The sequence below is a fragment of the Equus caballus genome, chromosome 2 (assembly GCF_041296265.1).
Source record: "Equus caballus isolate H_3958 breed thoroughbred chromosome 2, TB-T2T, whole genome shotgun sequence".
Classification (NCBI taxonomy): Eukaryota; Metazoa; Chordata; class Mammalia; order Perissodactyla; family Equidae; genus Equus; species Equus caballus.
The window spans coordinates 23,771,067-23,791,872 of record NC_091685.1 but is presented as its reverse complement, the minus strand read 5'-3'; the positions used below and the strand labels follow the sequence as shown (position 1 = coordinate 23,791,872).

The window sequence follows — 20,806 nt, the reverse complement described above, 5'->3', positions numbered from 1 at the left end:
CACGAAGCAGGGTGATCTGCCGGAGACCAGGGTGGCCGGGGTGAGCTAGTGGCAGTGGGGATGGAGAGAAGTGGGCAGATCTGAGGTATGTTGAGGAGGCAGAGTGGACAGGGCTTGGTGCTGGCCTGGATGCAGGGGTGAGGAGTGGGAGGAGGTGAGGGAGACACCCAGGCACTGCCAGTGAGATGGTATCATAGGAAGAGGAGTGGGGTCGGGGAAGATGTGAGCTCAGTCTTGGATAGGTTGAGGCTGGGGTGCCAGGGGACATCCTGAGGCGGTATCCTGGGGCTGGGGCTGCCTGATGCTCAGCTCAGAGCCTGTGGACAGGCTTTCTCTGGAGGCCACTGCAGCGGTGCCTCTGTTCCTTCCCTGCCTCAGCCGGGCCACCAGCCAGGTGCCTCTGCCTCCCCCCTGCCCCCGCCCAAGAGATGCCCCGGAATTGTGGGGCCTGATGAGCCTCCCCCAGGCCCCAGCCACACTCTGCACATTCCTCTGTTATTATGATTTTATTAAATTTATTTTTTATTATAAAAGTAATATTAAAAAAGTAATATAAGTATATTAAGGGAAATTTGGAAAAAAGGGAAGCTAAGAAAAAAAAATAACTCATAATCGTCAGCTCCTAACCCAGCAGCTTAGAGAGCCTTTGGTCCGTTTCCTTCCTTTTTCATCTTTTGTGTTTGTTTTTTAATATGCCTGTGTGCTGTGCTGAGCTTGTGGTAGGGCTGTACCCATGACTTTAACTTACTTTTCCTATTCGCCATTCTACCCTAAATATTTTTAGTGCATTTTTTACTATAAAGGTAATACATAGTCATTATAGAAAAGTTAGAAATTGCAGACAAGCTGGAAGGAGAAAAAATTAGCCCTAGTCCTACTATTGTTAGCATTTTCATATGTTTTCTCTATAATTTATTTTATTTTATCCTTTAATCACAGATGTAAAAAATGGATGAATTCACCAGGTAAAAAATTTGAATCATATAAAAGCAGATAGACAAAGTATGAAAATCTCCTTTTACCAAAAAATTCTTCTCCCTCCCTAGAGAGAACCACAATGAACAGACAATTTAGTTTGGTGTGTCTCTTCTCAGATCCATTCCTGTGCACTTACACACACAGATTGTCTATAGGTGCATATGTAGTTTGGGGGTGTGTTTTTAAAAATAAACGGGTTCATACTGTCTGTGACTTGCTTTTCACCTGACAGCACACGTGGACACTCTCTCTGTGTCGCTGCACAATCTCTCTCTGGCTTTTGTGGCTGCCCAGTCCTCCATAGTGAGCATGGGCCACCTCTCTTTACACAGCCCATACCAAGGACAAAGAGGTCGTGTCCAGTTTTGTGTGATCACAGTTTTGTCGGGAAGATCTCTGTACATGGATCTTTGTGCTTATGTGCAAATATTTCTTTTGTTTTTTTCTTTTTTAAGATTGGCACCTAAGCTAACAACTGTTGCCAATCTTTTTTTTTTTTTTTTTGCTTTTTCTCCCCAAATCCCCTCAGCACGTCGTTGTATATTTTAGTTGTGGGCCCTTCTAGTTGTGGCATTCAGGACGCCACCTCAGTGTGGCCTGATGAGCGATGCCATGTCCATGCCCGGGATCCAAACCGGTGAAACCCCTGGCTGCCTAAGCAGACCGAGCAAACTTAACTGCTTGGCCACGGGGCCGGCCCCCACGTGCAAATGTTTCCTTATGGGCAATTTCTAGAAGTAGAATGGCTTGGTCCAAAGGTATGTGCATTTAACATTTTAATGGTTATTGGCAAACAGCCCTCCGTTAAAGTTGATAAATGTACCAGTAGTGTGTGACACAAAACAGACTTGTGCCAACTCTAGATGTTATCTTTTTCAATGTACAGATTCTTGGTTTCTTTTTTAAAAAGCATAGTTTTAACCATGTGATAGACACTATTTTCATCTTTTTAATTTTTAATTACTCCTAATTCTATCATCCACCTCACGTTTGGTACATCTTCTATTTATTTTTTCTGTGCATATATATGCATTTTTTTTTACAAACATAATCTCCTGTTTAACGGGCAGTTAATGTTCAGTAGAGGAGATTGATCAGCTTATTGACTTCTTCCCTAATGTTGCATATTTCAGTTGCCTCTAATTTTTTGTTATAAATAACACAGCAGTGAACACCTTGGTGTCTCCAGGTTTTTCTCTGTGGTTTGGATTATTTCCAAAGTGCTCCTAACTCGATTTGGTCCTTAGGGATCTGAGCCCTCTTACACATACACAAGCTCTCATTTAGTTACCCCAGGGGGAATAATTTACAAAGGGAAGGGGAGGCTGAGAAAGTTGAGGTGACCCGCCAATGTCACACACCTGGGCGGCAGGGGGCTGCATCGGCCTCTGCCGCCGCCCCTTACCCCTGCGCCTTCTCCGGTGTCTTCGCAGGTCTGGGGCTCTCCTCCCGGACCCCGGCTGTGAGCACCTCCGAGTCCAGCGCGGGCACGGGTACCAGCACCCCGTCCACACCCACCACCACCAGCCAGAGCCGCCTCATCGCCTCGTCCCCCACCCTCATCTCAGGGATCACCAGCCCCCCCCTCCTGGACTCCATCAAGACAATCCAGGGCCACGGCCTGCTTGGCCCCCCCAAGTCTGAGCGCGGCCGCAAAAAGATCAAGGCGGAGAACCCAGGGGGCCCGCCTGTCCTCGTAGTCCCCTACCCCATCCTGGCCTCGGGCGAGACTGCCAAGGAGGGCAAGACATACAGGTGGGGGTTTCGGCGGGAGGGGATCCCGTTGGGTTTGGGGCAAAGTCTCTTGCCAAGCCCAGCAGCGGGGGCTACTGGAAGGAGGGGCCCCGGGGGCTGAGGGGGCAGGTTGAGGTCCAGGGGGGCGGGGTCTCCTGGCAAGCCCCGCCCACATCCCCTTCAGAGGCGGTCTGAGGCTGGGGGCAGCACCCACCACAGCCTGGGGTGGTGAGTCCCTTTTGTCCTCTTCGGGCAGTGTTCTCAAACCTCAGCGCAAGAATCATCTGGGGAGCTTTCGAAAATTGCCAACGCCAGGACAGCACTTCCAGAAATTCAGATTTAATTCCTTCTGGGGGCGGGGGGCCAGGGCGGTGTGCAGAGAGCCAGGTATCAGCGTTTTTTTTTTTTTTTTGAGGAAGATTAGTCCTGAGCTAACTGCTGCCAATCCTCCTCTTTTTGCTGAGGAAGACTGGCCCTGAGCCGACATCCATGCCCATCCTCCTCTACCCTACATGTGGGACACCTACCACAGCATGGCGTGTCAAGCGGTGCCATGTCCACACCTGGGATCCCGAACTTGTGAACCCCGGGCCACTGAAGTGGAACGTGCAAACCCAAATGCTGTGCCACCAGGCTGGCCCCTCGGCCTTTCTTGAAAGCTCCCCGGGTGATTCTGATGTGCAGCCAGGGTAGAGAACTACTTACTGGGAGAGTTAGAGCCCCGTGTCCCAGAACCGTGGGGTGTGGCCCTGGGCAGCCTTTCACCAGGATCTCAAGCCTTCTCTTCCCTGTGCGGTATACCTGCCCTCCAGGCTGCCATAACTGTGCCTCCAGGCAGATTGGAGGGTGTCCAGGTTGGGAGCCCGTCCTCTATCCTTCCCAGGAGGCCTGTGCTCCCAGGAGCCTCACAGGAAAGCTCTTTCCCAGGTGCAAGGTCTCTCCGCCGTCGAAGGTGCCCCCTGAGCTGTAGTCGCCGGGGATGTGGGATCCTCCCAGGTGTGAACCTGCCTCTTGCCCCACAGGTGTAAGGTCTGCCCGCTGACCTTTTTCACCAAGTCCGAGATGCAGATTCACTCCAAGTCACACACAGAGGCCAAGCCCCACAAGTGCCCGCACTGCTCCAAGTCCTTTGCCAACGCCTCCTACCTGGCCCAGCACCTGCGCATCCACCTGGGCGTCAAGCCCTACCACTGCTCCTACTGTGATAAGTCCTTCCGACAGCTCTCCCACCTCCAGCAGCACACCAGGTGAGTGTCTTGTCTGGTGCTGGCCTCCCGCAGCCAGTTTCAGCCCAGCGCCTGTGCTGGGTGCATGGACCTGGTGCCAGGAGGGGCAAGGACCTTTTCTAGGTGCCCACTGCCTGCAGGGTCAAGACCAGATTCCTTGGCTTGGCATTCAAGGCCTTTCGTGATATGGCCTTTGTGGACCTCACTGGCCACAGCTCTCATTACTGCATCCTTACCCTTCCCCCTGTTTCTCATCTGCAGGCTTTTGCACATGCTGTATCCTTTACCTGTGACACCCTCTGCCTCCTTTACCTGTTTCTCTGGCCCTCTCCTATCCATCTCTCCGTCCAGCTTCCTCCAGGAAGTCCTCCCTGGCCCCCCTGAGCTGATTTCACAGGCTTGTGCGTGCCCATCACAGCAGTGGCAGGCTGTCTTCTACTCGCCTCGTGATTCACCCACCAACCCCAAGATGTTGGGAGCCCCTGAAGGCGGGGGCTTAATCGCCTCCATTTGCACATCCCCAGTGTGTGGCACATAATAAGCATTCAGGCATCTGTTTAATATTTGTGGAATAAATAGAACTGACTTGTACAGGGCACATAATTCATCCATTTAACAAACATTTACGGAGCCAGACACGAGTCCAGGTGCTGGGAATATAGCAGTGAACAAAACAGACTAAATCCCTGTGCTCATGGGGCTACAGTTTAGTAGAGGGTGTGAAAGGGAGAGGTAAATGCTTTGAGGAAAGAAGAGTTTTTGCATCAGAAGGATGGGCTCACCGAATAAAAATGCCATAGGTATTTAAAGAGACAAACCAAAGGTTACCAAGATTGCAGTTCACCTCTTCAGAGGGGAGGAGACCCGGCAGCTTTGTCACGCGACGGCTGCCATGCCTGCGACCATGGCTCTGTGTCTGTTAATGTCGGTGCTGTAAAGTCGGGTAAAATCGTTTTTGCTGTGGGGTTTGTAACTTACAGCAAGTGCTCAACTTTTCTCTATTTTGGGGACCAATGCTAGAGAGAGAGACCCTATTTTTTATTTTTACTTTTTTATTGTTGTTCTTACTGATACATTTATCTTCATTGTCCTTGTATGCTTTATCCCAGGGTGCAAAATGGGATGTTTGTCCATTTCTCGGGCTTTGGCGCCTGGTGAGTCGGTTTGATAGTGGGAAATAAATGGCCAAATGGCAGCTGGACAAGGCCTGGGTCTGCTTTCTCATTCCCACGTCTCCTAAGGCGTGGATTTGACCTCATAAGTTTGTTTCAGCAATTTTCTGATTTTGGTCGTTACTCTGCTTTTTTTAAGTTTGGCCGGTTTTATGAACATAGGTGTTTGTAACGAGCTGTTGATGGATACACATAGTCCTCCTGGATGCATGGTTGTTAAAGTGAGAGCACGTGATACTAAGGTTTGAGAGTTAACTTCTGTCTGGAGACTTTGTAAAGCCCCTGGGTCATAATTTTAATCTGTGTGTGTGTGTATGTGTCAGAAAAAAATTTTCTTATCATATTACCTAAGCTCAGGAACCTAGAACCATCTAATTTACGTCTGTCAGGCTGTGTCTATACAACCTGTAACAGCAGGGGTACCTTCTTTCTGGAGAATCTCCAAATTTGTGAGTGTTTCTGGCCTAGCAGGAGTGACTTTTTCTATGACCTTGAAGGCTGGGATCCCAAAGGGCGTGGAGCAGATCCAGTCCGGTGTCCTGGAGGCCACATTCCCACACGTGAAGTACAGTCCTTGTTTCTTACAATTAGGCTTGTCACGCCTAATTAAATGGAGTTTGTCTTTAAATGTGACATTTCTGGCATGGTCATGGTTACAAATTTGATTTACCCAATTGTATCCTGTTAGGAAGGAGGACAGGTTCTTATTGAACCGATTCACAGAACTAACGGTCAGGAAAAGGAAACGGTCTCAGTAAAGGCGCTTGGAATTTTTTTAGCAATTGTTCTGAGTAGTTTTGTAGACAAAGCCAATTACATATGTTGCTTTCAAGAGAACTATTATCTTAAAATTTCCTCAATAATTCATTAGTTTATGTCAATTTGTTATAGTTTTTGTCCCCCCAGAATTCTGAAGGGCTGGTTGGAATAGGGCACCGTTTAAGGAATGGTTTCTTCCAGTTTATACAAATACAGCCTCCTAAATGGAAGAATAGAGACAGAGCAAAGAACAAAACGGTTTTCTTGCCCTTTAGAAAATAGAACGTTAACCACAGTTAAATCACTTTCGTCCCATGCCTAGGTCATAGTTACTGATCTGCTGATCTTGGGTAGTTAGTCTGATTTACCAGTTCTCTGCTTGTGGACTAAAGACTCGTGGATCCTGCTTGGCCTGGGGCAGTGTCTGGCCGTGCCGATGGTGTCAGCTCGGAAGCCTGTGCCCATTCGTCTGTTCCTGGAAATAGAAGGAGCCAGTACGTGTGGGTGTGGAGCAGCCCCTTACTGAGGCTGTCATCTCTGGCTGTTGCTTTCAGAAGACCCAATTTCTGAGCTGAAGTAGAGGCCTTTAGGCAAGCGTGAGGGCAGAGATCAGACCCGTTGGTAAGACTTAGTGACTCTGGTTCATTTATTATAATAACCAGCAACATCAGAATGGAGGAGAATGGAGTCCTCTGTTAGGGTCTAAGGCATCATCAGTTTTTCAGATTAAGAACATATTACAGTCAGCAAGGGCAGTGAGCCATCTTTAGGGTCTTTTTTTTTTTTTTAAAGATTGGCACCTGAGCTAACAACTGTCGCCAATCTTCTTTTTTTTTTTCCTGCTTTTTTTTTCCTCCTCAAATCCCCCCAGTACATAGTTGTATATTTTTTTAGTTGTGGGTCCTTCTAGTTGTGGCATGTGGGACGCCGCCTTGACATGGCCTAATGAGCAGTGCCATGTCCGCGCCCAGGATCTGAACCCTGGGCCACCGAAGCAGAGTGCGCGAACTTGACCACTCGGCCATGGGCCTGGCCCCTTTAGGGTCTTGTAAGTTATTCATAAAGCGTGTGTTTTGATTGTCACTAATTGGTAAGTGTAGTTAAATCTAGGGGAAAAAATTTTTTTAAGGACATTTCTTTTTGATATTTATTGTGTTAGTCTCCGTACATGAAAATAAGTTCTTGGGTTTTTACTACCTCTTAAAAAGTGCACACACATATATATATAATTATATATATTAATTATATATATAAAATATGTATTACATTATATAGAATTAACACATTATATAATTATATATGATATCCTATATATTTATATAAATTATATAAACTTACATATAAAATGTATATATACACACACATAAAATTCACTCAGGGAGATTGAGCTTCTCTTTTTATTTGCCAACTTTCCTATACTAGAAACTTCACATGGCAGTTCTTGCTCTAGTGTTCTGCTAATTAAAAATAGGGAGAAGACAAACATGCCTGATGGTTCAGAGCACCCCTCTTCTTGTAAAGCAAAGGAGCAAATCTTTGGTGTTGCCGAGTGGCCATCTGCAAACTCTGAGAGCCCTTGGGTGCAAAGGATACCTTGAGCGTTGTATTTTTCTGAATTTGGGGCCTGGATTGGAGCACAAAGTTGGCAGAGTCGGCAAGACATGTGCATCAGTCTATTAGAAAATAAACACAGTAACAAGTAGTGACGATTATTAAGAATCTTAGTTTTTTCAGAAGTAGACTTTTATTTCAAAATACTATTTAAGACCATGACAAAAAAAGCAACAAAAAATTAACAGAATGTTCCTTGACTCAGGAATTGCTCTCCGTTCCTGAGGGCACAAATTTTTTTTCTTTTGAGTGATTTGAGTTCATAATGGTGAGAAACCAAATAAGCCACATGAGTGCCCTACCAACATTCAGAGACAAACTATTACTCATTAGGTGGTGGCACATATAATTAAACCAATGTGTGCTAACCCAGTGACAAAGGAGTGCGTGTCCCAAATGCCCATAAGTCCCAGAATCCTTTAGGCAAACAAACCCAAACATAAAGCGGCAACCAGAGTCCAGGTTCCTTGTTTCCTGACTTTCCCCGGAGACTCCTTCCTGTTTTTCGCTCCTCTAGAGAGAACCAATCAAGGCATATAATCCAATCCATCTTCCCAACGTGACTGCCAGTAAGGAAGGGAGTCAAGGAAGGTCCTGTCCCAAGCTGAAGCAGCCTGGGCAAGTCCTAGGCGTGGTTGTTGAGGAAGATGAGCCCGGGCACATTTGGCGGGTAGTGTCATTTAGTCATTTAATGGTGCATCTGGAGCATCTTGGTGGGACCTGTGTCTATGGAAGGAAGACCCAAGTCAGAAAAGCAGGTGACTGGCAAAGTGTTGCTGAAGTCCGGACTCCAGAAGGATCAGCCCAGTAAATCATAGATACCGCATGTACTTAAAGAGAAAATAAACGGGAACTGGCAGTGAGTCCGTTCATGGTAGGAAAACAGCAGTTGTCTCCTGCAATTGGCATATGTACGTGATCACATGTCTGCAGATATCACAATGCAAAGTCAGGGAGAACATTGTTTAGCGAGGAAATCAGTAAGTTATAGGAAGGGGCTGAAGGTTTTATCTACTTGGGGAACTCATGCTAGACAGAGTGACTCTGGATTTGTTTGTGTATTCAGGCCGCACGGTGTTTTTTGCTTGGCTTTTCTTCTCCTGGCTGTGATGTTGTGGACGTGTGGACTGATAAAGGTGGCAGGGGTAGGTGTCATTTTGTTTCCTCAAGTGTGATGATAGTCATGGTAATAAAACCCTAACAGCTGTTCCTTGTCAAAGAGTGCCTAAGTTCCTGGCCCGGGACAAGGTGTCCGTAAGGTCCCTATACAGCGAATTTGTGTTTCTAAATAAGAAGAAGTGAATCTGAGAAATGCCACGGAGAGGGAATCGGCTCAGGGAAGGTTAACTTCCACTGTTTGTATCTCCCATTGTTTTGGTTACAAAGCACAACATGGCTGAAGCCATTCAATATAATGTGCCGTTTATTACCTGGGAAATAAAAGATAAAAGATACCTAAGGGATCCTCAATCATTTTTTAAACATTGAATAAATTCCCTCTTTGTTGTTTTTCATAAATCGTTTATCTTAAATAGAAAGGAGTGTATTAAAAATGAAGACTGAGGGGCCAGCCCAGTGATGCAGTGGTTAAGTTAGCATGTTCTGCTTTGGTGGCCCGGGGTTTGCTGGTTCAGATCCTGGGCAAAGACCTAGGTACCACTTGGCAAGCCATGTTGTGGCAGGCGTCTCACATATAAAGTGGAGGAAGATGGGCACGGAGGTTAGCTCAGGGCCAGTCTTCCTCGGCATAAAAGAGAAGGATTGGCAGCAGATGTTAATTCAGGGCTAATCTTCCTCAAAAAAACCCAAAAAAAACCAAAAACCTGAACACTGAAACTATCTTATGAACACCGTTCATCTAAGTCATTTGATCCTACAATCCTTACAATCCTATTATCTCTGTTTTAGAGACGAGGAAACTGGGGCTCAAGGAGGCAGAGTCACTTGCCTGAGGTCACCCCGCTGGGAGGAGGCGGAAGTGAGATTGGAGCCCAGAACACCAAGGGCAGCCTCTGCCTCGGAGGAAGGAAGCTGCTGGGGATGTCAGGCTGCAGAAGCTCAGGGGGTGGCGGTCCCAGGCAGGAGGGCAGAGCGAGTCTTTGGGGCTGTGGGGTGGGGCTGCGGCAGGAGGGGTGGAGGGGCAGTCCAGGGGCACTGATTTCAGCTTTTCCCTGCGCTGCCTACACCTGGAGTCGGTGGTGAGCTCCCCACCAGCTCCCCTGGCAGATGCGGAAGCCAGGGCTGGGTGCTCCCCAGTGGGAAGATGCCCTACAAAGAGAGGATTCTGATGTTGGAATTGAGGGCGTGGCCCTGACTTGAAATTCAGGTACTAAAGAGCTTTGGGGCCAGGTAGCAGTGGGAACAGGTGACCTTGTCCTTCATTCGTCCAATGGTCACTCCTGGAAGCCCCTTCTGAGCCATCCCAGGGCTGGGGGGCACGCACAGGGCAGATCAGTGGTCAGAGGAGCCCTGGCCTAAGGGAGCTCTCGATACAACCTGGGATGTTCATGGATGTGGAAACTCCCATGAGAGATGGAAGGCCGTGGTGGAGGTTAGAGAGGCTCATCTCCGTCGGGTGCTAAAGGTCTATAGCCCTCCCTAGAGAGAGGCCCTAGTGAGGCCATGACAAGGTCACATCCCTGTACTGCTGCTGTGGCAGAGGCCAGAAGGTTGAGAGGAGAGAGGCTGAGGCTGGAAGTCCAGGGAGGAGGCTGGGCAGCTGTGGCACTTGGGGAGGAGGCCAGAGGGGAATCTCCTGGTCAAGAGGGCTTGGCTGGGCCCCTGAGGAAGGACTTGAAGTCCCTGGAGGGCTGTCAGTCAGTCAATCAACAAACACTTTTGAAATACACCTGAGGAATGGACATTGCTGGTTATGTTGAGCATATTATCATTGTCAATGACTGACTTCAGAGAGAAAGAACTGGCTTTCCTCCTTTCAGCCTGTGACTGTGCATCGAGTCCTCGGAGCCTGTGCCAGGCCCTGGGGTGACGGTGGTGAGCGAGACATGGGGAGCTCTTGTTCTCGGGAGGCAGCCAAGAAAACAGGGACTAGACAGTGACAAAGTACGCCCCCAGGCACAGACTTCTGCTTGGGGGTAGGCTCAGGGGGCCTGGCCTCATCTGGGGGAGGTCAGGAAAGGCTGCCCTGATCAAGGGGCTTTTATACTCATTAGAGGAGTTTGGGTTTTCGCCAGGTATTACCTGAAGGAAAAGTGTGCCTAGAAGCGGGAACAGCCTGGATGAAGGACTGGAGATGGGAAGGGACTTGGCATGCTAATGGAGCCGGTGGGAGGCCAGTGGGGCTGGAGTCTGGTGATGGTGGGGGGGTGACTTGAGCAGCAGTGGGAGGCGAGGACCCTGGGGTGGGTATTGTAGGGTTTAAAACAAAATCAGTGCGTGTCCTGGGGTCCCTTGGTCCCCTGTGTCACCTGACCCCTAGCTGAATGGATTCCCTGGGCCTGGCGGGGATGAGGAGGGGAGGAAACAGAGAGGATTCTGGCATCAGGCAGAGTCGGTCCAGATGACCCCGAAGGTCCTTCCATTGTAGAGACAGGGTGCAGTAGCTGGGATGATGTCCCCAAACATGTGACACCCAGAATGTGCAGGTAGAATGGGAATTGTCAGAACCAGGCCAGCCCAGCTCCACTTGGGTAGTCTCGATGCAGCCTGTGAGCTGGGCCCTGGGCCTTGCACGTGAGACTGGGCTGTCCCTGCCCTTGGGATTCCCCGTCTAGTGGAGGAGCTAGACGGAGGGCGGCCTCTCCTGCAGAGCACAGAACCAGGGCACGGGTGTGGCCGGCAGAATCATCAATCAGACATGGGTGCTGGAGGCGAAATGGATCTCTGGCCAGGACGCAGGGTGCATGGGAGCAGGCAGGTGAGGCTGAACCACACGGCGAAAGGCCTTGAACGACACACTAAGGAATTTGGATTCTGTCAGTTTTTAGTGTGGGTGGCCAATGTCACGAGCTTATTGATGACAGGGAGTGGTCTTTATTCAAGCCTGTCCAGCACGGGGGCTGGCCAGAGGGGCCTTGGTTGGTTTGATGACTTTGTTGATGGGCAGAGCAAACCCAGTGAGCGGGGCAGGGGCTGGGGCACCGGAGGGAAGGAGCCGAGGCCGTTTGGCCACAGCTGGATTCTCCCCCGACCTACTGCTCATCGCAAATGAGGCAAGCAGGGTTCAAACCCAGCTGCCTTCCACTGACCACCTGCTTGGCACAGAGATTTGCCAGAACAGACGGTTAAAGACAAGCCAGGGCTGATGGGGAAAGGCGTGCGTGGAGGGACGGGCCTCCCATCCCTGTGTACCGGGCTCCGAGCCCCATCTCTGCACCTGGTCTCAACGCACCTCCATGCTCACCGCGGCTGCTGGACAAGCGCAAGCTGCTGCACAGACCTTATCCGAAAACACAGCATCAGCCGTCAAGTCATTGCTCCAAAGTCACCTTCTCAGTGAGGCCCCGGCCTGGTCGCCCTATTTAAAATTGCACCCCCTCCCCCACACACTCCTGATGCCCCCCCACCTTGTTGTCTTTCTTCTCACAGCACTGATGACTTTCCACGTGCTTCTCTGACTTATTCATGCTTATTGTCTGTTTCCGCGAGGCGGCGGTTCCTGTCTATTTTGTTCACTGATATATTCCAAGTACCTAGCTTGGTGCCTGGCACACGGGTAGTGGCGTACTAACTGTTGAATGAATGAACAATAATAGTAATTCTGGCCGGCGTTTATTGAGAGCTGACTTTGTGCCAACACTTGGCTAAGCCCTGTATACGCATCATCTAATATAATCCTCACAAAGCCCAGTGAGGTAGGGACTGTATTTTTACACCCATTTTGCAGATGAGGAAACGAAGGCTCAGTGACTTGCCCAAGATCACCCAGGTAGTAAATGGTGGAGCCAGAATGAGAACCCAGGAATGGGGCGACAGGAGGGGCTCACAGGAAGGACACAGAGGGGCTGACCTTCAGGGCCGCCCTGACCTGCATTCTCTCTGTAGCTGGGGTGACCATGTAGCTATCGTGGACATGTGCCTGATGTGGAGAGGGGGCAGGAAATAGAAATTGGGGGCCAATCAGAGGGGGATGTCTCCTCCTTCTGGGGGATGAGGCGGCTGGGCAGGGCGGGTCCTGACCGCTGTGAGTCTGCGCTCTTTTTAGTGCATGGTCTGCAGGTGGGTATCTTAGACGGCAGGGGCAGAATGCAGTCAGAGCAGCCCCCTACGATGAGCTGGAGGCCTGGGCCAGCTCTCTCAGATGGTGCTGGTGGAGGGCAAGGTTCAGCAGGGACCTGTGGGGAGCAGGGAGGCCCTGTCACAGACAGGCAGTGGGAGGTGGCCAGAGAAAGGAGGAGAAGGGGTGGCCTTGAAGTCCCCAGCTCTTCCTGGGGCCCCCCTGGGGAGAGCGTGTGGAGAGCACTGTGGGAGGCTAGGGGCCAGGGGTGTGGCGCAGGCCAGCCAGGGCATGGGGGCTGGAGCTGGCCTATGGGGATCTGTCAGGGACGCCACCTCACTGGGCTGCCCATTGCAGAATCCACACAGGCGACAGACCCTACAAGTGCCCACATCCTGGCTGCGAAAAGGCTTTCACTCAGCTTTCCAACCTCCAGGTGAGTGCCCGCCTGCCCCAAAGGGAGCCTGTGAAGGGGGTGGGACTGGGGGAGCCCTGCCGGCCCCTGACCCACCACTGTGCCCCCTGCAGTCTCACCAGCGCCAGCACAACAAGGACAAGCCCTACAAGTGTCCCAACTGCTACCGGGCCTACTCGGACTCCGCCTCCCTGCAGATCCACCTCTCGGCCCACGCCATCAAGCACGCCAAGGCCTACTGCTGCAGCATGTGCGGGCGGGCCTACACCTCGGTGAGTGCCTGGGGTCCCCGGGGAGCCCCTCCTCCCCGCAGATCCGTACGCTCACCCCATTTTCCAGACCAGAAAGCTGAGGCCCAGAGAGGGGGAGGGACTCCCCAAGATCACAGTGCGTGGCCGAGCCAGGGCTTCTGTTTGCCAGTTCTGTTTTTAGCTGCCTCAGGCTGAGCTCCCAGGCCCTGGAACACTCACGGCAGTAGTGGGGGGGCCTGGCAGCACCCCTGCACCCTAGAGCCAGGGAGGGAGAAGGGCCTACTGCCACCGGGAAGCTGCAACTCTCATCATGGCCACAAGGTGGCACAGGGACTTGCCCAGAGACACCCTCATCTCTGAGGAAAGGCCTGAACAGTGCCAGAAAGAGCATCACATCCAGCCCCCTGTCCCTCGGTGGGAATTTCCCTAACAAGAGCCTTTTAGCACCCAGAAGAGGGAGTGTGGGGAGTGTGTGTGTGCTTCTGGCTATTCAAATATGCTAGTTAGGGGCCGGCCCGGTGGCGCAGCAGTTAAGTGTGCACGTTCCGCTTCAGCGGCCCGGTTCGCCGCTTCGGATCCTGAGTGCGGACATGACACCTCTTGGCAAGCCATGCTGTGGCAGGCGTCCCACATAGAAAGTAGAGGAAGATGGGCACGGATGTTAGCTCAGGGCCAGTCTTCCTCAGCAAAAAGAGGAGGATTGGCAGCAGATGTTAGCTCAGGGCTAATCATCCTAAAAAAAAAAAAGTGAAAGTTTAAAAAAAATATATATATATATGCTAGCTAACTGACCCCCAGGTATCCCCAGAGAGAGATCACGGAGCCTCAGTTTCCTCATCTGTAAAATGGAGGAGGTGATGGTTAACGGAGAGGGCTTTTGGCTGGCAGAATCAGTGCCTAACACAATTGTTTATTCACTCAGTGTTTACTGAATACTTGTGCCACGGGCTTGGGAATCAGGATGAATCAAACAGACATATTCTTTGCCCCCAGGGGGGTTAGAGTCTACTGTTGGAGACAGACATTAAGCAAGTCACCCACAAATAAATATGTAATGACAGATCGTGGTAATTGCTCTGGGCACATTTCTCAGCCTCGGCCCATGCTGACGTTGGGCAGGACACCGTTTTGCTGGGAGGCTCTCCCGTGCATTGTAGGGTGTTTAGCAACATCCTTGGCCTCTACCCGAGAGGAACCCCCTCCCCAAGATGTGACAACCAAAAAGGCATCCAGCCTTTGCCAAATCGCCCCCTGGGAGGCGAAACTGCCTCTGATTGAGAACTGCGGCTATAAAGGAAAAATACGTTTTGAAAGACAGCAGCGGGGAGGAGAAAATGGAGTTGGGAAAGGGAGCTAGGCCCAGGTTGGCCATCTGAGTAAGCAACCTTTAGATGAAGCCTTGAAGGATAATTAGCCAGAGGAGGAGGAGGGAGAGAACCTTCCATGCTAGGGAACAGTGGATGCAAATACCCGGAGGTGGAACACACATGCGGTGTTCCAGGAACTGGAAGAAGACGAGGTCACACGGGGCTCTGGGACCCTGTTCGGGAGTCTGGATATTTTTCCTGGTAGGGTGGGAAGCCATTGGGAGGGGCCCATCCGGGGGGCTAGTTTTGAAAGGTCACTGGCTGGAGGGGGCACACAGATTGCAGGTGGGGTGGTCAGCGGTATATGTCCAGTGCCAGCCAGGCTACTGCTTGCTGAGTATGTGACTTTTGTCCATCCCTGGAGTTCAAAGGGCAGAGGAGAGTTGAGAGACGGACAGGAAAGAATCCGCAGGGCAAGTGCCCCAAGCGGATATGTGGAGAGCCCCAGAGACCGGGGAGCCCCACTCCAGTGGCTGACCCCAGTCAGTCCCTGCCCCGAGTTCTCGACAGCCTCCTACACACACCCACTCTGAGGGGCGCCGCCAGTGCTCGCGGTTCTGGTTCTTGGGTGGAATCTGTCTGAATGCTGGGGACCCAGGTGTCAGATCTCACCTGGCCCGAGGCCCCACCCTGAATAGGGCCTGACGGGACTCTACAGAACAATAATAATTACTTTTTTTTTTTAACATTTTAATGGATTGACGTTTAAACTACCTTAACACATAAAGGAAACATTTTAGACTAGCGAACCCTCCTGTTCCCCGCAGCCCCAGAACCGTCAACCAGTCCTGCCTCCTCCATATCCCTATTTTTTGAAGTAAAACTGACATTATGTTGTTTGATCTGAAAATTTTCACTTGGTGTCTCAAAACATAAGGTCTCTCTTTTTTTAAACATATTCCAGATACCTTAGAATAATTCATCATAAGTCCTTAATATCATCAAATACCCAGTCAGCATTCACATTTTCATTTGTCTCATAAATGCCATCGTTTTCTTTTTTAATAGAGATCCAAATAAGATTCTTGCATTGCACTAGGTGGATACACCTTTTCATCTAGGCTCTCCCCTGCCACCCGCCCGCCTGTTTTTTCTTTGCCATTTCCTCGTTGAAGAATAGTTTCCTGGTTTGGATTTTGCTGCCTGCTTCCCTCTGCTGGTGTTTGATAGCATGTTGCCACCGTGTGCCCAAGGAGTGGCAGGTGGGAGCCAGAGCAGCTTAGTGAGAAGGCCTGTGGGCCCGCAGGTGAGCCTTGGGTCCCCTCCACCACCCAGTCACGGCTGCCTCAGGTCAGACTTAGCAGAGCCTGTGGGGGCACTCAAGGGACCAGCTGATTGTACTCAGTCTATGCTTCCCAAAGCCACCCGTCAGATCAGGCCTGGCCTCTCTTCAAGGGAGGACTGAGTATGGGGGTGCAGAGGCTGGCGCTCCCACCCACCTGGAATGAAACATAGAGACTGGGGAAAGAGTGGTACCCTCAACCCTTACTGCATGCTATGGCCTTTATCCACATCACCACAGCAACCCTTTGAGGTGGTTCCTTCCCCATCCCTGCTTGCAGAGGAGGAAACTGGAGGGGTGAGATGACTGGTCCAAGGTTCCACCACTCAGAAATGGCAGAACTAGGCTCAAACCGAGGGCTACTGCTTCGCCCTTGCTGGGAGCAGCAGCCCACATGGGGACAGCTCTGCGTGATCTGGCAGGCAGGCTGCGGTTCAGCCAGCATACTCCACTACAGCCAGTTGGTAAAGGGCAGCTGGCCTGGCCCTAGGGAGTTCCAGGTGGGCACTGCTGAGGGGTGAGCCTGGTGCCTGCCAGCTCTTCAGCCAGCCCGCTGTGGGCTCAGACTCCAGTGCGTGAGCCAGTCCCCACCCCCGCTGGCGATGCTGCATCTCTGGAACCCATACCCCATGCTCCTCTGACCCTTCAACGCGGTGGCTGCTCACCGTTAGCTGGCCCGCCTTCCACGGAGCCCTCCAGTGGCCACTTGTGGGAACTGCAGCCTCCCCTGCATCCCCTGCCAATGGTTCCTTACATGCTCTGAATCTCACCCCTGCCTGCAGGAGACCTACCTGATGAAGCACATGTCCAAACACACGGTGGTGGAGCACCTGGTGAGCCATCACTCGCCCCAGAGGACGGAGTCCCCCGGCATCCCGGTGCGAATTTCCCTGATCTGAGCCGACCCAAGGCGCCGCCCCGCCCTGCCCACTGGCAGACACAGACCCAGGCAGCACCAGGCCCCCATTCCCTCCAGGGGCCCTCCAGGAACAGCCGAGCTCTCTCACGACCTTCCTGACCTTCCAGAAAGCCTGGGCCGAAGAAGCCCTGCCCGGTCCAGCTCCGGGGGCGGCCAGGCCGACCGCAAGATTCTGGACTGTTTTGGTGGCATCCAAAGACGATTTCAGAGCACTTTGAACCTCTGATGGGTTTTCTTTTTGTTCCCCACCCTTCACTTGCTTCACTGTTTTTTGTTTTTTTTTTTTTAACGTTTGTTTTGGAAATAACAAAAGAGATATTTATTGGCCAAGAAGTTGGTGCTGCTAAGACCGAGAAATTAAAAGAATCGGACAAATGGACACAGAGAACCAGAGGGCAGCCTGGGACCTTCTCTTGCCACGGCCTCAGGTCCGGAAAGGCTCAGGCCTGGGTTTCTGGACTGCAACGGGGGCCCCCAGTGGGAGGGGGCAGGCGGCAGCTGGAGTGAGCCACTCACCCCTGGGTGCCCAGCTTGGACCTCTTGAGCTGTGCCCCGGGCATCAATGAGCAGAGGGATGCGGCAGCTACAGGGCTGCCCAGGCTTCAGGAGGCGAAACGAGTGGGGCCGGGAGATCCACAGGAGGACCAAAGGGTGCAGGGTTGGGCTGGGCTGGGCACAGGCCCAGGGAAATGGGGTGAGGATGGGCTGGGTAAGACCCGGCCCCCACCCCCGCTGCCCTGAAGACCACCCCAGTCTACCTCGGTGCTGGCCAGGAAACCTATTGGCTACCTCTCCCGCCATCCCAGACTGTGGGCAGGGGGGTGGGGAGGGAGTGGGCCTGGGGCTAGGACCCCCCCTCCAGAATTTCCTCCAGATGGGGCAGTACCCAGGGAGGGGTTATTTGTCTTCCCTGCCATGGAGGGGGAATCCCCAGCCCAGGGCCTAGGCCCCTCTGCAGGGACGGGATCCTCGGGGAGGAGGGTCCCAGGAGCAGACCCTGCCCTCAGCCCCGCAGACACACCCCAATCTGAAAGCCATGCGTGTCCGTGTATATAGGAACTATGTACAGAGCCCGGAGAAGCCCCCCTCCATCCCCCGGGAAAAAAAAAAAAGAAAACTAGACAGAAACTCATCTATATATTCTGTATCTGGAGTTCCGTTTTGAATATTAACTGTGTTATTTTTATACACTTTTTAAGCCTTAACTCGCCATTGATTTACCAGTTTAACGTTTCCTGGGGTTTCTTTTCCCACGGGGTTCTCCGCCCCACGCCCACCCCCTTGTTTGACTTGCGTCTGATACTCAGTATTGTAGCTTTTCGTCCGCATGTTACTACCCTGTAAATACGCTGTTATACATACTGTTAACACCCCTTTGCTTTTTTCTATGGGACCTCCAGGCCACCGTATTTAGAACTAGTTACCTTATTAAAAAAGAGAAAACAGTCTGTTGGCTTCTCAGTCTGCATCTTGGTGGCAGGGAGGTGAGGGCAGGTGCCCCTCAAAGCTTCAGGAAAGAAGGTTGCGTTATATTTAAGAAAAGGGGTGGGGAGCAAAAGAAAAATCAAATGTGGGGGATGACACTAAAGGGGGCAAGAAACAAAGGAATTCCAAACCCTCTGCTCTTTGTATTTCTCTGTTGTGAAGAATAAACTGTACCTGCACCCGGGTGGCGGTGGTGTGTGGCGTGCTCTGTGCGAGGCTGGGGCTGGGGGGCACTTTCCACTGCTCCTCTCCCCTCCCCCGCCCCCCAGGCTTGGGGAAGAAGGGACTTGGCCCTTTACTGTGGGCCGGCCTCCATCGCTGCTGAGCTGGCAGCTTGGTGTTGGTTACTTCCAACCCCCTACGAAAGGGCAGCAAACCAAGAGAGGTTTTCTGCTGAGGGTCATGCTGCAATTAAGTGGCAGGGACGATAAGTAAATGTGACCCAGGTTTGTCTAGTTCTGAATGAAGCCTTTTTAGATGTACGGGAGTCCACCAATGGAGTTCACTGCCCCTGCTCCCAGAGGGGCAGCCACATCGGTTCCCCCACCCCTCTTTGGGGGTCCATCCTGAGTGCTCTGATTTGTGGAAGCTATTCCAGTGATTGATGGAACCAAGAAGTCCCCTTCACATACATTCCTCATGGGAGTCAATATTTTCATTGCCTAGGAGGGAAATACAGGAATTAATTTCCCCAAAGTTTACCTAGGCTGGCCCCGTGCTAGGCGTTGTCGTGGGAGAGACAGAAGTGACTCAGCCGTGAGTCAATATGGAGCTCACCAGCCGAAACTCACTCCTCTGAGCCCTCATGATCTTTATGTGTCGAGACTTGGCTGCAAGTGATATAGGAAGCCCAATTCAAATGAGGATTTACTGGCTTACCTGACAGGACAGTGCAGGGTGGGGTGCGGCCAGCTTCAGGGCTCAATGATGCATCTCCAGCTCTCCACTTGGCTTCATTCTCAGACCCACCTTCAACCTCAGGCTCCTGTGGGGTCAGCAGCTCCAGCCTCCCAGTCCCCAGGTTTTCAGCAGTCAAGCCTCTCTTTCTCTGTCTCTCCCAGAAACCCCAGCAAAAGTCTAACTGGGTCTTTCTGGTTTGGACTGGGTTAGGTACCATCCCTAGACCAATTACTGTGATGAGAGTGTCTACTTGATTGCTTAGGCCTAGAGTCCATACTCCAAGCCTGGAGCAGACGGTGAAAACCCCATCTGAAGTACATCTCCCCAAGAGGGAACCAGCATGTGTCACCATGAGAAGGGGGAATGGATGTGGGGGCCAAGGACATGTTTTGAGTAATCTCGAAGGGCTCATCTCTTTCTCTGACATTGACCTTCCATAGCCTACTGTTCCATGAAGGGATGGGTGCTGGCAGCCATATTTGTGTCATGTGACCCTATCCCAGCCAAGCTGATTGGCCAGGGGTGGACACCTGACTCGATGACTCCATCCTGAGACAGTGGTACCAGCGGTGCCAGTGGTGCGTAATGGCTATCCTGGTCCATGACTGGCTTGTGCATACCTCTGCCCAACTCCAGCTTCATCGAGTGTTGCGGTTTGACATCAACCATGGTGGGATTTACATCATGAAAACCAGCAAATGCTACAAATCGGAGCTTTCTTTTTCCTCGAAGGGCCAGTTGCTAAACATTTACCACCACACCACTGGCTGACTTTCCAGATTCTCCCTTCCACGAATCAGAAACAAGTTAGGGGATGGCAGGCACCCGAACTGGGAAACCTTGTGGACTGGGGGTTGTAGTTGCTGTGTTGGGCCAGGCACAAGCAGAAGGCAAAGGAGGCAGAGAGAAGCTGAGGTGGACAGAGGAGACGGAGAGCCAGCGGCAGCCTCAGTTCCAGATTTTCAGTATCCATCTTCCGGCCAGGTTTAATTTCCTGCTTGTTTTCACATCAGTGAATTTAAGTTGCTAGTGATGTGACACCGGGTAAGTTACTTAAATTCTCTGTGCCTGATTTTCTCATATGTAAAAGTGAGGAAAATAACAGTAACCAATTTACAGGATGGATGTGAGGATTAAATGAATCAATATACGTCTAAGGCTTAGAACTGTGCCTGGCACATAGTAAGTACCCAATAGTGTAGTCCTTGTGATTGTTATTGTTTGATGTAGCCTGGTGGACCTATGTCCCTTATGATCAACGAACCCTGACTAGACAGCTGAAGATGTTTGGGAATTTCGGGGGGTGGGGCCGGGACGGACGAAGGTTTTGCATGCAGCAGTGACATGCAGGGGATGGGAGTCTGATTTTCACCTGCTTACCCGGAAGTGAGAGCTTCCACTGTGCCGAGGGCCCCAGCATAAGTGCAGAGGCCAAGGCCGATGGCCAGAGAAGTAGCTGCAGAAGGAGCTACTTCTTGTATCCCCCTTGTTATTCCTGCTTCAGCCCCAAGCCCCACCGCAGGCCCCACCC

The 20,806-nt window shown here is 51.4% G+C and overlaps 1 protein-coding gene across 4 annotated transcripts in view; it reads left to right on the top strand.

Annotated features, from left to right (window-relative positions):
- ZNF362 (zinc finger protein 362) overlaps positions 1-18,559 on the top strand; it is a 40,720-nt gene extending 22,161 nt beyond the window's left edge. For all 4 annotated transcript variants that reach the window (XM_023634040.2, XM_023634034.2, XM_070249478.1 and 1 more), the window contains 5 exons: positions 2,412-2,733; positions 3,735-3,959; positions 13,014-13,092; positions 13,185-13,343; positions 16,754-18,559. In XM_023634040.2, coding sequence (XP_023489808.1) covers positions 2,412-2,733; positions 3,735-3,959; positions 13,014-13,092; positions 13,185-13,343; positions 16,754-16,870 — 902 coding nt within the window. In that variant the 3' untranslated portion in view covers positions 16,871-18,559. The remainder of the gene's footprint in view (positions 1-2,411; positions 2,734-3,734; positions 3,960-13,013; positions 13,093-13,184; positions 13,344-16,753) is intronic.
- Positions 18,560-20,806: the final 2,247 nt, after the last annotated feature.